Below are 16677 nucleotides of genomic sequence, written 5' to 3'. Positions count from 1 at the left end.
CAGCACTTGTTCTTCTGGTGCTTTGGCTCTGTCCGGTGAGGACCTGGGTGTTTGTCACCGGGATTTGAGGTACTGTCTAACTGGCTTCAACCTCCTGCATTTGTTTGTGTTTCCCTTGTAAATTTAGAAATTTAGCCAAGGCAGGGAGGTCACGGATGACGGGCTCTGCTGTCATTGTGCTTGCACGGCCTGTGGTGGCAATGGGATAACATGGGATAAACTCCGCTGGGACAAAACTGTTTCTTCTGTTGCTTTTCTTTTCCCTTCATTGAAAAGTCCTTGCTCATTGCCAGATTCAAAAATATTTCCGTTACCTTCTCTGGATCTTCCACATTTGTACTGAAGGGGCTTTATCTACTGATCTGCTTAGAAACTGAGGCAAAACTGAACCTGAGAGCTGTCTGAGCACCGCGTTTCTAGGCTGAAGCTGTTATCCACATTCTCTAAAAAAGAAGTTGGGTTGTGCCTCAGGAGACCCACGGAACCCCCCACGGTGGGGTAGGTCCTGCAGCTCATTCTCCATGGCCAAGAGGATAAGTCTTACACTGGAAGTTTAACACTGATTCGGGTGAGACAATCCCATCCTAGTTGTGCCCGAATGCAGTGTTAGGTATGTTTAAGGGGTAGACAGAGATTTATTTTTATTTGCAGGACAACAATCTGTCCTTGCGTGTTTTAGGGAGGACCTGCCCTCTCAGTGCAGGTATTCTGGTCGCCGTGCTCTATGGGCTGTGTTCTTCCCTTACCAACTAAGGCAGCCCTGGCTTGTCATTCTACCATTTTCCATCTTGGCATCACAATGTTTATTCCTCTGCCATTGCTCGTGCCTTCCAACAGCTTGTTTTATCATCACGACCGCAAACCAGTGCTGTCAGATGACACGGGGTTTAGACTGAGAGCTGCTGAGTGGGCAGTACCGTGTGTCTAAAGCGCTGTGAGCACCAAGGTCCTGTTGAAATTCCTGCACGATGGCAGCAGCACGGGAGGTGACACAGCAATGAGGGAAGACTCAAATCCTGATACACTCCAGTGTCTGACAGATTTACTCTGCCATCAAAGGCACATTACTGTCTCAAACCTTCCTCTCAACCCAGAAGTGTATAAATTACCTGGAAGTGCTCAACACCAGCGGCTGAATCGCTGCTCCCGGGAGCTGGACCAGCCTGCCCTGCAGCTCTGCACCGGCTCACCGGGGTCTCCGTGCAGGTACAGCAAGGGGAAACGTCTGCTTCCTTTGTAATGTTACAGCAGAAAGCACGGTGGTTGCATTTGTTAAGACCAAAATTGTAAAATACAACGTAATAAAGACCATCCCATTAAGTACCTGCAGGTATTTGCGTAATAAAACCCTCCTGGTGAAAATTTCTCCCATGAATTGGAAAGGAGAGCAGCGAGAGGAAGAAAAGTGCTACACCAGACAGGAGGGTTTCCCAACATATTTGGGGTAATTTAGTTATTGAGCAGATTTCCAGTGTAAGCATCAGAGATTTCCCGTTGAAACAGAGGCTTCTGTGACTGGTTTGCTGGCTCCAGTTGCGTTCTAGCCCATGATGGGTTGGAGCACATCTTGCATTTGGGTCTTTTCTTTGATTACCCAAATACTGAAAACCTGTGTGAATACCAGAGGTATGTAAACTTGATCTTGGAAACAGAACTTGCTTTAATCTGTTGAATGTTACAGATAATGTCAGTGGAGCTTCGCAGTTCTCGTGCAGCCCGTATGCGGTAGGAGGACTTTCCAATGGAGGGAGGTGCCAAAATGTGGCTTTTCAGGTGGGAAACGCATATTAGAGTTCACAACAAAATCTTGCAGCCATTCCCCAGGATCTGTGAACATGTGATCCCATTCCTGATAGTTTTCCTGAGATAAGATCTGATTTTTTGTTGTCACATCCTAATGATTCACTCATCAAATCTGTCTGAAAACCCGGCACGTTAATCAGGGTTTAAAAAGACAGGGCGTCAGTTCTCTGTTCTATCACAGGCTGCAAATATGACTTGAACATGTCTTTCTTGGTTCTCTACCTGCAAAATGGGCCTTGCTGGTGTGAGGGTGAGTTGAAGACTGAGATGGAGTGAGTTGGGGATGCAGAGCTGCAGCCCAGCTGTTCTCTGTAGTGAGTATCTGGGGGTCCAGCAAGCTCAAAGAGGCTCATTTTCAGCTTAAAAAGTGTACAGTTCAAGTGATGGAAATGCATAAAGAGCCTATTCTCACAATATGGTCACCCTGGACTTTCCAGGCTCACCAGGACTAAGTAACCCCAAAGCTCATCTGAGCCTGAACTACAAAACCCCGGAGCCAGCTGAGCCCAAGCACTGGCTGCAGGAGTCCTCTGCGGGAGAGAGAAATCTCACTTTGGTTTATCCTTGCCTTTAAACAAAGATCAGTCAGCTGTGGCTGATCAAGCTAAATATAATCTCGCTGTTGCTTAAACGCACACAATTTTTTTCTTAAATGGCACAAACTACCTTTTGGACTTTCTGGATGGAAACTTGAACCTCTAAGTGCATTACGGTATGAGAAACTGAATTAGCCTGACATTGTCTGCTAACGCTGGGCTTTAAGATGAATGGCAAAAAGCAGGTTATTTATTTTTTCCTCAGCTCTTTCTGTGATCAAACTTAATGACGTTTTCTTTCCCTACCTGATGCTCTCCAGTGAAATGTTGCGGTGCCGCTGGCTCCCTCCAGCTCGCCTGTCATGCAAACTCAGTGCAGATTTTTCTTCCTTGGTCTTCCACCTCCACATTGTCCCTTCCCTCTCCAGCCGAGAGCCAGTTCTTGGCAGTTCTTTTGTTTTGCGATACATGCAATTAACTTAACTCCTTGAAAGTGCTTTTTAAAAGTAGCTATCAGTGAGTGCAGAAGCTTTGAAATGAGCCTTTTGCAGAAGCACGGACGCTGCACAAAAGAAATGGGACTTTTCCTGCTACCGTTTAATTAATGGGCTGCGTGTTGTAATTTATTGCTGGGAATTTAATTAGAAGTAATGTCAACACTTTGTTCAAATAGTTTGCTTGGTTTATGTATATATATATATGAAACACAAGGAGTTGCAGCTCCATTTGAGTTGTTCTGCATCCAAAAGCACCCACGGTGCCTGAGCTCAGTGTTCGTGTAGCGTCCTCAAATCTCAGCTCCTCTCTTTGGTACTGTGGCTCAGGCACACACATTTAAATGCATTTCTCAGTTAAGTAGCAGGTTCCTCGGGGGCAGCGAGCAAGGGGAAGGTGTGGGCGCCCTGCAGGCATTTAATGATGCAAGGACAATCACATTTTGGTTGGAAAAGCCCCTCAAGATCATCTGGTCCAACCATCACCCACCCCTGGCACTGCCCCATGTCCTGAGAACCTCATGTCCGTCTGTCCAACCCTCCAGGGATGGTGACTCCAGCACTGCCCTGGGCAGCCTGTTCCAATGCCCCACAGCCCTTTGGGGAAGAAATTGTTCCCCACATCCAACCTCAGCCTCCCCTGGTGCAACTTGAGGCCGTTTCCTCTGCTCCTGGCGCTTGTTCCTGGGGAGCAGAGCCCGACCCCCCTGGCTCCAAGCTCCTTTCAGGCAGTTCAGAGATCAGAAGGTCTCCCCTCAGCTCCTGTTCTCCAGCTGAACCCCCCAGGTCCCTTGAATTTGGGGATTTTTTGGGGAAGTCCTCACTCTTGATGCACAGCCCATCCGTCTGTCCATCCCCACTCTGTGCTGCTGTGTGTCTGTGTGTGAGCAGCGCAGAGCAAGTGGCACTGACCTGCTCAGCGGGGAGAGATTTGTCCCATTCCAGGCAGGGCAGTTGGTATTATAATAATACCAAATAATATCTTGAGTTTCTGCTCTCTCTGCTGGTGGCTGCTAATCTGTTTAAGCTAAGCCTGTAGCCTTCTTATGGATGCCATACCTGGTGCCGAATGCAGATGGGGGCTTGGCTTTTGCTTGCAGCTGTAGCGTCTGTCACTGGGGGAAAATTTGGGGTTTATTTCTCTTGTTTTCCCTTCAGCTTTCCTTTCTCCCTACTTTCATTCACTTCCAGGTCAAATCATTATCAGATTTCATGATGGAGTATCATTTTCTCCTGTAATTATATTGAGCCTGCTCATGGATTTTTTTTTCCTTCCTGATGGCTTCATTTTTTACGCAATACATCAGGAAAACACCTTGCCGTAATGATGTATTACACTAATAATATAGCAATACCTCATTGGAGTGACAGAACTATGGTGATATATTAAGGTGATGGAAAGCACTATAATACTATAAAACTTAAGATAATGTTCACCCAGCGGAGCATTTCATTTAATTACAGGATAAAATATGTTTTGCCCATTTAAGCACCAGAACTTGAGGACAAAACCATCAATACTGAGATCATCCGGGACACTGCAGGATCAAAGGTGACAAAAGAGCACGTCAGATTAAATCGTGTTAAGTGGAAAATACTGGACACTTTAGTTGTGGTTGCTAATTGATGATCTACTCACTGTGGAAAGGAAGCTAAACAACCTTAAATTATTTTCCAATAGAGTCAATGAAGGTCGTCAAGGCTTTTATTTCCCAGGTGCTAAGATGTCTAATTAACTTTCTCCCATCCCTGAGATGCAGCCAGCCAGCAGCAATAATCAAAGAAGATTTATTGGCGGAGTACATTTACTGATGGGAGATCAGTGGTGTAAAAGTGGTGTAGAACGGTGGCCAACTCTGCAAGACGCAGTTTTTTTACCTGGAAAGGTGTTTGTGAGAGCTGGTGGATATGGATCAGTGTTTCTGTCAGGGGATGTGGCTTTGGGCCACTAACACTGATTAAGAGGCCTAAGACCTCATCACTATTAACCACTTCTAAATGATTAGCTTGGTAATATTTTTTAACTCTTTTTCTCTGGTCTTTCCTCTCGGTCTTTCCCTTGTTTCTTGTCCAGTGCCAGGCTGGGTAGTTCACTCAGGCTGGTACCTCCATGATTGGTTTTTTCCTACTGGATCGTCCATATCCTTCCCTGTTCCTTCAGCTCCCGCCTGGCAATGAGACACAGGACAGCTCACTTTAAAAGAAAACATGTATTTTTAGGGCAAGTAAAGCAGAATTTAAAGTCAGATATCTGACTTTGGTGATTTGCCTTTATCCAAAGCCAGAAAAAGCATGGGTTTGTTACATTAAATACCACTGTATTTAGCTGGTTATACAGCATGGGCTGTCATTAACTTCTTGCGACTGGATTGCACGTCAGCAAAACCTCCTTCTTCATCAATGAAATAATTTTCTGAGGAGGAGGATGAACTTTTACTATTGTTAAACACCATGATGTCCATGTGACAAAAACCTTGGTGACTGCAAAGCAGCTGTGGGATCTCCAAGGGAGGAACCTTCTCCAGACACGTGCTGATGTAGGCAATGTTTTTGGGGTGGTTGGTAATGCAAGAGTCAAGAGCAGGAGGGATGATCCTTATGTAACATTTGAGAGGAGGAAACGGTTGTGGTCCAACGGAAGGTTTGGTGGAAGAGCCGTCCCGGCTCCTGTGGGCAGAGCTCGCCTGGCCGTGCGTGAGCATGAGGAGGAGCACGGACTGTCGAGGTGGTGCTGAGTGGATCGGATACACTCACAGAATCACAGAATCAGGAAGACAACAGGATTTGCACAATTACATTGCTCCAAAGAAGGAGCACATTGTCCCTGCTCTTGGCAGCCCCTGAGCCAAGGAGCGGTGTTACCCTGGGGGTGTTTGCACTGATGCTGAATGTCCCTGTGAGCACTTGCAGAAACCTCTTGCTATTACATCTTGCTCACACAACTTTCACATTCAGCCAAAGGATATGTTCTCATCAACTGTCTTTCCCAGAGACCGTCATCTGGGGCTGTGCTGGCCACGTTGGAGCCCACAGCTTTGCTTGAGATACCAAGTTGTTGAGTTGCTGAACTGCTACAACCACTCAGAAGGTTTCAATAACAGCAGCAGGTGTAATTTACTGATACCATAAAGCATTTGTATGGCACCTTCAGTTTCTAAGGACGGCTCAGGTCTTAACGTGTTGCACTGTCTGGAGCTGCTCTTGAAAATGTTGGTCAATGCACCATGTGGTGATGAGACTGAGACGGTTCCCGTCTCTTTTTATACGGGCAAATCCAGACGGAATCCAGGCTGCAGCTGCACTCGCACAACCGCCTGTGGGGCCGTCCCTGTGTCGGCCTCTGCCTGGGCTTTTATTGCTCAAGAAAGCTCAACTTTAGCAGGATCGATGCTTCACCATAGGACTCCCGTTTACCCCAGTGCTTCACCCCGCACTGTTACCTTGTGCTTGAGACCTCTGGCTTGCTCTGGAGAGAAGCAAAGTTACAAAAGAAGAATTAAAGCATCATAGAATCACTTCAGTTGGAAGAGACCCTCAGGATCATCAAGTCCAACCATAACCCAACTCTAGCGTTAACCCATGCCCTGAGAACCTCTATGGCAAAATATCCCAAAAGACAAAAATCCCATAGATGTCTTAGCAGAGCTTGCACTCCCGAGTTAGGTGGGATTTGGGGGGATAATCACTCTCAGGTTTGGTGGCTGGAGGGCTGGACCGGCTGCTGCGGAGCCTCCCCTGCGCTCAACAGAGCAGATCAGGCTCTAGGCAGAGTGCTGGATCCAGACACGTGTTCGGTGCTTTATTTATCTGGCTATTATACATAGTAGATGACACATCTAATAGATGCACTTAATGCATTTTTCATAATACTCGTGTTTGTTTTTCAGCTCGTTCTGTCTCCCTCCAGCCCCCACCCTGCTCCCTTCCTCAGGAAAGATTTGATTTTTGCTCTACTTATTTTCCCCACCACATTAGGCGGTAACATGTAAGAGCAGAAATCATGTTGCCTTGTGGGCATTAGGCCAACTGTCTGAAGATGAGCTGCCAAACATCATAGAAAAGGAAGTGTCTGGCACACTAATTATGTACGTGGTAGGAAAAAATTTGAAAACAGGAGGAGAATAACTTGCACTGCCCATTAGAGACCTCTGGATGATTTCTTCTGTCTGTCATGCAGAGAGCTTGTCTTTTTTGTCTTTTCCTTTATATTCCTCTCTCTTTTTACAAGGCAATTGTCCTCATTCTCTGTGTCGGTGCTCAATTCAGGTGAGTTGCATGGTTAAAAACATGCTGTCAGAGCACCTGAAGCTTCGCTCATTGAAACATGGAACTGCGAAAAACAAAGTGAATCTGAGCCTTCAGCTGGGCTGGAGATGCTTGGAGGGTCATGCCCAGGTTGCTCCAGCCTTGTACACAGGGCAGGTCCCTTGCTGGGACCTCAGCAATGTGAGCTGGGCTTGGGGATGGACAGGATCCCCATCCTGTGGTCAGGCACTTGGAGGAGATGGAGAATCAGTGGGAGGAGGAGGAGGTGATGATGGTTACAGCTTGAAGCTTTGCAGGCTGCCCTCCTGCCGTAGAATCACAGAATGATTTGGGTTGAAGGGCCCTTCCCAGCTCCCCCAGTGCCCCCCCTGCCATGAGCAGGGACATCTTCACCAGCTCAGGTTGCTCAGAGCCCCGTCCAGCCTGGCCTGGGATGTCTCCAGGGATGGTTCAGCCACCACCTCTCTGGCCAACCTGGGCCAGGCTCTCACCACCCTCAGAGGCAACGATTTCTTCCTCATGTCCAGCCTGAATCTCCCTCCTTTAGTTTCAAACCATCACCCCTTGTCGTATCACAACAGGCCCTGCTGAAAAGTCTGTCCCCATCTTTCTTATCATCCCCTTTTAAGTCTGGAAAGGTGACAATAGGGTCTCCCCGGAGCTTCTCTCCTCCAGGCTGAACACCCCAGCTCTGTCAGCCTGTCCACCCCTGTGCACCAGCACAGCTGTTTGGAGGGGGAATTAACTGCAAAGATAAAGAGACAAGAACTGTTCTGCATCATCTTCATGAAGGGCTTTGGGGGCAGAAGAGCAGACCCTGCGCCAGGGGACGGAACGGGGCAGCTTTGTCCCACACCAGCATCAGCTGCATGGTGTGCGCTGCTCAATCTGCTGGGGCATCAATCGCTTTGGCAGATGGACCTCGGTGGGATGGGCAGTAGGGGAGGTCTTGCTTTCAGACACACGTTGGCTGGAAGTGTAGCTGCATCAGCAGCTGGGAGCAAAGCGTGGCAGGCACCCATCCCAATCCCACACTCCCGGACCTGCAGCCAGCGTCACGGAGGGAAGGCAGAATGGGCCTCAAGCACCAAGATTGTACCTGTGCTTACTTGCTGGAGTTGGACCCTGTTACATTGTTTTAACTTGATTTTCAGTGTTTAATTATTCCAATTGGGATAACCCAAACTCCCAGTGTGATTTACTGGCTGTTTTGAAGCATCTGGGTCATAGATACGCTCAGTTAATTAATGTGCTGAATACTCATTTGTCTGCTAGATAATGGATTGATTCATAATTTAAATAAGCAGCTGTGTATATCTTTCCCTTGAACTATAAAAGGCAGGCCGCTGCCATTCATCCCTTTTCACTCCTGAATTTAAATATGTTGAGGGAAATATTTGGCAGGGATTCTTAAAACGCCGCAAATGGAGGAGCCCTTTGTGTGCAGCCCCGGTGCCGTGCCGGTGCCACCTATGTCCTGGCTGTGCCGCGTCCCCAAGAGCCACCGGCCCCAGTGCTCCCAGCCCTGGTGGCTGAGTCGTGTCCCTGGGAGCGTGGGGGTGCTGCAGGGCTGAGCTGCGATCCTGAGCCTTTGCTTCAGTGCTGGAACGAGATTTGGGCTTCCATCTGCTGGAGAACGGGGCCTGTTATTTCTTGGCCTCCTCTGGCTGCCGTTGGGGCCTGGCGGCTGTTGGAGTTGCTGGAGGGCTGTGCCAGACACACCAGCAGCACCGTTTGCTGGCCAAAGCAAGGCTGGCTCGCCAAACATGTGAGAAACCCCAGGCTGGGCCAGCAGGACCAGCCAAGCCAGCTGGCTCCGGCAGAAAACCAGGGGAAAGCGTCCATGTCCCCAGCCTGCAGTGTTTGGGTCCAGAGGAGGCTGGAGCGGTCTGCCCTGTGGTGGGTTTAAGGCTCAGAGTTATTATTTACCCTTCTTTATGCTCCAGCTCCTCATCTGCATCTGAAAAAAACAAAAAACAAACCAACAACAAAAACAAAAACAAAATAACAAGAAAAAAAGACATGGGAAAGTTGGGTTTTTCCTCTCATCAGTTCTACTTTGTGCACCATCCTCGCAGTAGTTGTTTTGTTTTTCCCTGGGGCTCTGCAAACTTGTCCTTTCCGTCACTTTTTAGCGGTGCTCCAAAGGTACTGATGATTTTCCTCTCCTTCCCCATCCTGCAGCTTGCGCGCTACACCAAGGAGGGATTCCTTCATCTCGGCGCCCTCGGCACCACGACTCTTCTCCCCGATACCCGCTGCCTGGTGGATAACGTGAAAAGCCGCTTCCCTCAGCTCCTCGATTGCGAAAAGGTCAAGAGCAGCCTCCATAAGCGCTGGAATTTCATACAGGTTTGTTGTGGGTCTGTTGCCGATGCTGCTTCCCAAACTGCGGGCTGTGGCAATTCACTGGTGCGAGATGCTGCGGGATGAAGTGAAATGGTCCTGTGTAGCAGCAGGTGACAAGTGCTAGGGGACAGGGAAAAGGGGGATTGGAGGCAGGGACAATATTTTAGGACTATTTTCCAGTAGAAGTTTCCCTTTCTGATACCCTCAGGTGTTTGTAACCTACCCTACCGATGAATCACAGAATCCCAGAATGTGAGGGGTTGGAAGGGACCTGGAAAGCTCATCCAGTGCAATCCCCCCATGGAGCAGGAACACCCAGCTGAGGTTCCACAGGAAGGTGTCCAGGCGGGTTTGAATGACTCCCTTCCAGATTTCTTCGTTTCTTACAGATAATCTATGGTGAAATACAAGAAAACATGGCACTTCTGTCCCAAAGCAGAGAGTAAATAATACACATTTACAGAAGCATCACACCTTCGTAGCGCAGGGGTACAGCCACGCTATTTAAAGCTTCCTAATGTCCTTTGGTTGCTCAGGGATCCGTCTTGTTGATGATAAATGTTGCTCATTCAATTCACATTGATTATTTTAGGAAATATTTCATTGTTTGAATTGCATTACTGCCCAAGCAAGTGCTTCCAGCAATGCACCAGGACGCAGCCGCGCTCCTGGGCAGCACTTGGGCCTGGCTGGCTTCACAGGCAACCCCATGTCTTTAACTTTTTTAATATTTTCCCCGTATCCTTTAATTTTAGAATGGTGCCATCCTGAACAAGGGAACGGGGCGATGCTTGGAAGTGGAGAACAGAGGAATGGCCGGCATCGATCTGATTCTTCGCAGCTGCACGGGACAAAGGTGGACGATTAAGAATTTCATCAAGTAAAGGTGGAAGGGTCAGAGGAGTTGGACTCAAACCACAGCTGGCTTGGACTGAACTGACTGGACTCCTTTGGAAAGGACAAAATATCAAAACAGAGCTTTATTCATGTTATTAGGAGAGGACATGGGGGAAACGGGCATTTGTGTCTTTTTATTTTTATTGTATATTAGTCTCCCACAGCTGATCCCGACTGTGTGAAATTGGGTCAGAACTGCTATTTTCTTCTGGCGAGCACTCTAAAAGGTACCACTTCTTTCTGCTGGAATGACTGTAATAAGCTCATGCAGTCTTGTGAGCGTTTTACTGACAGGGAATTGTTGCTTTCCCAGACATCTCCAAGCTCTCCCAAAGGGGCCAGGTAGGTTTGCAGCACGATCAGAGTCAAGAGACCCTGGGTATACCTACCTGGCAAGCAGGAAAACTTACCTACTTGTGGGAGGAAAAGGTTTTGAGGCCCTAAATGAGCTGAATTTGCAAGATGTGGTGTTTTGCTAGGTGCAATTTCTTTCCCCCTTCTCAGCCTTGCATCCCGCAGCCCCTTGCCTGAGGCTGGGAGCAGCAAAGCTCTCAGAGACACCTCAGTGGCTCTCACGGGTGCCATTAAACAGCATCCTATTGAATAAAAACACTGATTTCCCACGGCTCCCCCTCCATCGCCCACGTGCTGCTGCACAAACCAGCCCAGGCAGCACCGGTCCCTCCTATGGTCACCCCAAATGGGTTCCCCTTGGAAGAGACCTTGGATGGATAGTTGGGGATCAGTCGGATTGCAGATCAGGGAGCTGCAAGATCCACCTTGCCATCCCAGCAAAGCTGATGGTCTGGCACTGTCCCCTTGGACAATCCCCTTGGACACCCGCCATCACCCTTTTTTCACTCTTTGACTGTAGAAATGGGGCTGGACGTGCTGGTGTGCGCATCGAGCCGGGGGCAGGTAACGCAAGAGAAAGTCCTGCGCGGGCTTCCCTCCCATGGAGGCTGGAAGGTTTGTTTTAAGGCGTTCTTGCTCTGAATGAAGACCTTAATAATGGTTGTCTCTGTAACTTTGTAGTGGTGTAGATCTCTTCCTGAGGCTCAACCACACGCATCCTGCCTGGGCAACATGAGACTATGGGCAAGGTCCACCCCAAACACCACACGGTGCTGCAGTCTTCATGGGCAATGGAGAGCGAGGGCAAGACACCACTAAATAGCAGTTTGGCTGAAATTCTTGACCTTGGAGTCACTTGAGGGTTGTGGGGCAATCTCACCTGCTTTTCTCGGCCCACAGTAGTCTTGGCTACAAAATCTACCATCATGGGAGACGGTTGGTTTGGGGTCCTGATACCTGGCTAACCAGCAAAGGGAAATGTGGGCTTGGAAAGTTGTTTTATGTGGATTCCAGACTAAAGGGTGGATACAGGCTCCGCTTGGTGGCAGGGAGAAGCCAGCCCATCTCCTGTCCTTCTCATGGAATAATACTCTTTCTGGTTGCCCTCTGGCTAGGGTGCACTAAAATATATTAATATATGAAATGTACGTGTAAATATGTTTCCCGAAGATGGGATGTGCACAGAGTTGTTTGCTGCAGAGCGCTCATTTCTGTCTTCCATTTGCATCAGGATGGAGCTACCTGGACGTTTAATGAGTTTAATTTTCAATGCCATGCAGCAGGTTTATAACCGATGTTTTAGTAATTTATTGAACAGAAGCAGATATGTTGCATTGTTCTTTCTACAGCAATGAGCATCGCATAGGACTGATTGTTCATTTAGGCTTGACAAGACTTCCTCTTCCATTGGGGTTGTCTCTGATTTTTTCCCTTGCCTTCCTTAATGAAGTAAAACCTCTTAGTTGTCCTGAATTGCAAAGTAGGGAGTCAATGTAGAATTTTGCTCTTATTCGCTGTTGCATCACCTCTTGTGTAATAAATTTTAGCACCTATAAAACCAACATGATCACAATGTCTTTAGGTGCATGATGTGTTTCTCTTTGCATTTGTTGCTACTTTCTAAGAAAAGCAATTTAATGATGGACTCCAGGAAGGTCTGGGGGATTTGAAACTTCGCAGCCCATGGTCAAAATGGTAAAATGCCCTTTAATTGAGCCATCAGTTTGCTGTCAGTCGTCAGTGAAAGCCACATATTGTTTAGTGTTGGGAAAAGCCTGCATGTTTCAGGAGAAACAACCAAAAAACATTTGGATGTTGCCTGTGCTGTAATTCACAGCTCCCAGTTCAGCTCTAGTCCTGCCAGTGCCCGGGGCACCAACAGATGGGCTTTGTCAGATTTAATTGTGCTGGTATAAGGTGTCACCGCCCCCAGCCTTCCATCTGCTTCAGCTGCTGGAGGTTTCTGTCCCCATCACCAGCAGCACAAACGAATCTGTGGCTGCACCTCGGCTGCTGTAACTGGCAGGAGGGAGTCGCTCTGTTTAATGCACGGGATTGTCACCAAAGTCACCCTGGGATGGCCGCACGGCTCCGCTTGGGAGGCAGCAGCCCCTGGGTGAACCACTGAGCAGCTCCGGCTGCCTGGTGGCATTTGTGGGGCCTCTTGGAGCTGATGGACGTGTGCTGAGGACCAGGTGACACAAAACGACCTGGCGATGGGGATCCTGTTGGTGATAGGGATCCTGTTGCTGATGGGGATCCTGTTGCTGATGAGGATCCTGGTGGTGATGGGCTTATCTGATCCTTTAAAAAAAGTGAAAGTTCCAATATGCGTTTCCTTCGTGCTCCATAAAGAAAGCAAATGCTGGGACATCCAGAAGGAAGGGGATGGTGGGAATGGGCACTTTGCTCCAGGACCCTCAGGTGAGGCAGAAACCCCGCCGAGGTGGTTTGTCCATTCTCACCGGTGGACACAGAGTCCTTTTCAAATGACTGAAAAGAAGCACCATGAGTAAAATGAGGATTAAAAGTGAGAATTTAATCTGCTGTGTCCATGTAACTGAAGTGCTGTTGTGACACCGGTTTGTGACATGCCGAGACGATTGCCGAGGAGACGACCTGAGGTCCACGCCCTCCTAAACTGTAGAAATCTGTCTAAGAAATCTGGGTCTAAATGTTGCATCTTGCGCTTATCTCTAATAATATGTTAATTGCTTTTAAAAGTGATATCGAAGTGGTTCTTATTAAATATATGATTTGAGCCTTGCCTCTTGAGTGATTTTAAAAAGATTCACTGCTGATGAGATACAGAGGCAGTCATTCTTCTCTGTTACTTATTTAATAGAAAAGTGCTGCTGTTTTAATGGAACTTCCATTTTAAAAAGAAATGGAAATGAAGGAGAAATCAAGAGAGATGACCGATGCAGATTAACCTCCCATTTCATCCATCCCTGCCGGCTGCCACTCACTGAGATAATGCAGTTACATTGAAGAAGCTGAAAAGAGACGTTACACGGTAAAAAAGCATCGCTTGCAAATGCATTCCTGTACCCGGGCTGCAGGTTTCTAATGTCAGCTGAAGCTTGGGGATCTCCTTAGACCCACTTTCTGACATCCGTGTTGCCCGAAGGTCCAGTTTGGTGGGTGATGCGGTGTCTCTGTAAGGACAGCGAGGTGTGGGTCAATGTTATATATGCCCACGCCGGAGGGAAGCGTGTCTGCGGGTGTCCTGAGCGCACCGTCGTGGTTCTGGTGGGAGCAGCAGGACATGGCAGGTTGTCAGCGTCAGTCTGGGTAAGTGTCACCTCCAGCCCTGGGCCTGTTTGGGCAGAGTGTGGTGTTGATAAATAAAGCTCCATCATGGGTGTCCCACTTGCACCCACAAAGAGTGATGGAAGAAAAGCCGCGCTCTTGTTCTGTGCATTTTACACGCTCAAGGGTTTCTGAAGGGAAAGGTCCCAGTTGGAGAGGGGTACAATAGATTGAGGTGAACAGCGAGCTCTTACTCTTGATGCCTTTTGTGGGATCTTTAGGGCCAAACTTTCCAAGAGTTCCCTCTAAGCCCTCAGACAAGGTTGAACTGCTGTCGTTTCACAAGTTTAACTCGGGACTCCCAATGGAAAAATTTCTCTGCTTGATCACTGGGAACTTTGGGCGCTCATCCACTGCCAATGGATACAGATTTAACTGCTCCACTCCGCACTGTGAGATTAACATTTTGAAATCTCCACAGCTCACCTTGGTGGATGAGAAGCCATCCTGCATTGGGCTGGGGAATGGGAAAAGCGTGTCTGACCATTAGGAATCTCAGCTGGATTTCCAAGGATTTTGGGATGAAGTAATATCATGGTAATACCCTGTTTCTCCAAAAATAAAACAGGATCTTGTATTAATTCTTACTCTGAAACTTATTACTTTTTTACATGTATAGCTGCCTGGACACAATTTAAATTGAGTTTTTTAATGTTCTGTAACTAGAGCTTATTTTTGGAGTAGGGCTTATATTTCAAGCACCCTCAAAAATCCTGAAAATCGTGCTAGGGCTTATTTTTGGGGCAGGTCTTATTTTCGGGGCAACAGGGTAAGAGCCCTTCCCTGTCACTGCCAAACCAAAGTGATCTCTAGATGGTACTTTGAACATCAGAAGAACTTTGTAACCACTTTAGGGACGTAAACCCTCCCACCCCATCAGCCTAGCGCTGGAAAGGTTGAAACCTTCTGGGTTTTTACTGAAAGGCCAAGATCTTGAGGTGGGCTGATCCTGTGTGTTGGGACAAGGTGGTTCCTGCAATCACTGCTCTTATAGATAAAAAAATTCCCCGATTTATTAATGGCTTTAAATCTTCCTGCAGGCAGGAGCCACACGAAGCACTGAAGCCAGCGGCTGAGCTCAGGTTTGCAGGTAAGTCAGCACTGGCGGGACCGGGATCTCAGCTGTGCCTTCTGCTTTGAGGCCAAGTGACAGCGTCCTCCCAGCAACACATCCAAAATAAAATAACCTAGCCAAATGACAGGCTTGAAATCCCAGCTCAGCAGCCTCCGCTCATCCAGGATATCTTGTGGAGAGCAAGTGGGGTGAGTGTCACATCCCACGAGGATTTACTGTGATAAATCCCTGCCGCTGTCTCAGTTGGGTGCAGCAGCTGGTGCCATGCACAGCTCCGCACCCCGGGGATGTCTCAGCTGTGGCCTGAGGTTGGAATTATAGCAGAAAATAAAAGGGTCAGTTCCTATGTACAGGACTGCTAGTTCGGGTTACTCATGCAAGCCAGAGCTCAGATACCGTACACTGGTTGTGCTCAAGGCAATGCCATTTATTGGGAAAATAACCACCTAGGCGTTAACTCCAGGGCATCCTAAACTGCACAATATTTATTTTGAAAGTACGCAGGAATCGCTACCTAGAACAACCATCGTGATCCTCTGTGTCAAGTGTTGTTCCTCTCACAGAAGGCAAAATAACAAGAAGAGAGACTGTATAACTCAGAGAGCTTTCCAGAGGAGGATTTTCGTATTTTATCCCCATCTGGTGGCTCTGAGATGTGATGGGTAATAGCTCTCCAAATGTCTTCCCTGGCTATTGTCATTCTAGGTTTTATTGTTATAGGCAAGTATTTCGTAGTTAGGCAAGAACCTGTGCAGGAACTCATTTCTTATTGTGCTCTTCAGAAATCACGGCCGGGAGGAAAATAACAGCCGAGCGAGGACAAGGTGATTGGCCGTGCTGAGATACGGAATGTGGCACCCGGCGCTAGACCGGTAACAACTCGTGGCATTTTGAGAGCAGAACAGCCACCGTGAGGATCCTTCCAGCCTCTGCGCTCCCCTGAGCAGGCTGGTTATTGCCCACAGTGCTCAGCAACAATGAAAATGTGCTCAAAGATTTGTCTTGGGAAAACTGGCACAGGGATGCTGCCCTGCGTGGGTGGAGCAGAGATCCCGCGTGGGGCATTGGCACGTGCAGGAGCTTCCTGAGGGGGTCTGGTGGGTTTGACCTTGGGTCGAGATAAGGGCAGGTAGATCACTCAGCAATTATTGTCATGGGCAAAACAGGCTTGACTTGGGGAAAAATAATTCAATTTATTCCAATTAAAAAGCAGAGTGGGATGGTGAGGCCCCTCCTCAAATCTTGGGGGCAGTTTTGGGCCCCTCATGCCAGGAAAGGCCTTGAGGTGCTGGAGCGAGTTGAGAGAAGGGAACGGAGCTGGTGAGGGGCTGGAGCACAAGTGTGATGGGAGCGGCTGAGGGACCTGGGGGGTTCAGCTGGAGAACAGGAGCTGAGGGGAGACCTTCTGATCTCTGAACTGCCTGAAAGGAGCTTGGAGCCAGGGGGGTCGGGCTCTGCTCCCCAGGAACAAGCGCCAGGAGCAGAGGAAACGGCCTCAAGTTGCACCAGGGGAGGTTGAGGTTGGATGTGGGGAACGATTTCTTCCCCAAAGGGCTGTGGGGCATCGGAACAGGCTGCCCAGGGCAGTGCT

General features: G+C 48.3%; 1 protein-coding gene across 6 annotated transcripts in view; it reads left to right on the top strand.

The window, feature by feature from the left end:
- The window catches only part of GALNT17 (polypeptide N-acetylgalactosaminyltransferase 17), a 272817-nt gene extending 260541 nt beyond the window's left edge, over window positions 1-12276 (top strand). For all 6 annotated transcript variants that reach the window (XM_071816838.1, XM_071816835.1, XM_071816834.1 and 3 more), the window contains 2 exons: window positions 9284-9451; window positions 10204-12276. In XM_071816838.1, coding sequence (XP_071672939.1) covers window positions 9284-9451; window positions 10204-10332 — 297 coding nt within the window. In that variant the 3' untranslated portion in view covers window positions 10333-12276. The remainder of the gene's footprint in view (window positions 1-9283; window positions 9452-10203) is intronic.
- The last annotated feature ends 4401 nt before the right edge of the window (window positions 12277-16677 follow it).

Source organism: Patagioenas fasciata, chromosome 19 (assembly GCF_037038585.1).
Source record: "Patagioenas fasciata isolate bPatFas1 chromosome 19, bPatFas1.hap1, whole genome shotgun sequence".
NCBI classification, from domain to species: domain Eukaryota; kingdom Metazoa; phylum Chordata; class Aves; order Columbiformes; family Columbidae; genus Patagioenas; species Patagioenas fasciata.
Note: the sequence above shows the minus strand (reverse complement) of the source record. Positions and strands in the feature narration are given on the sequence as shown.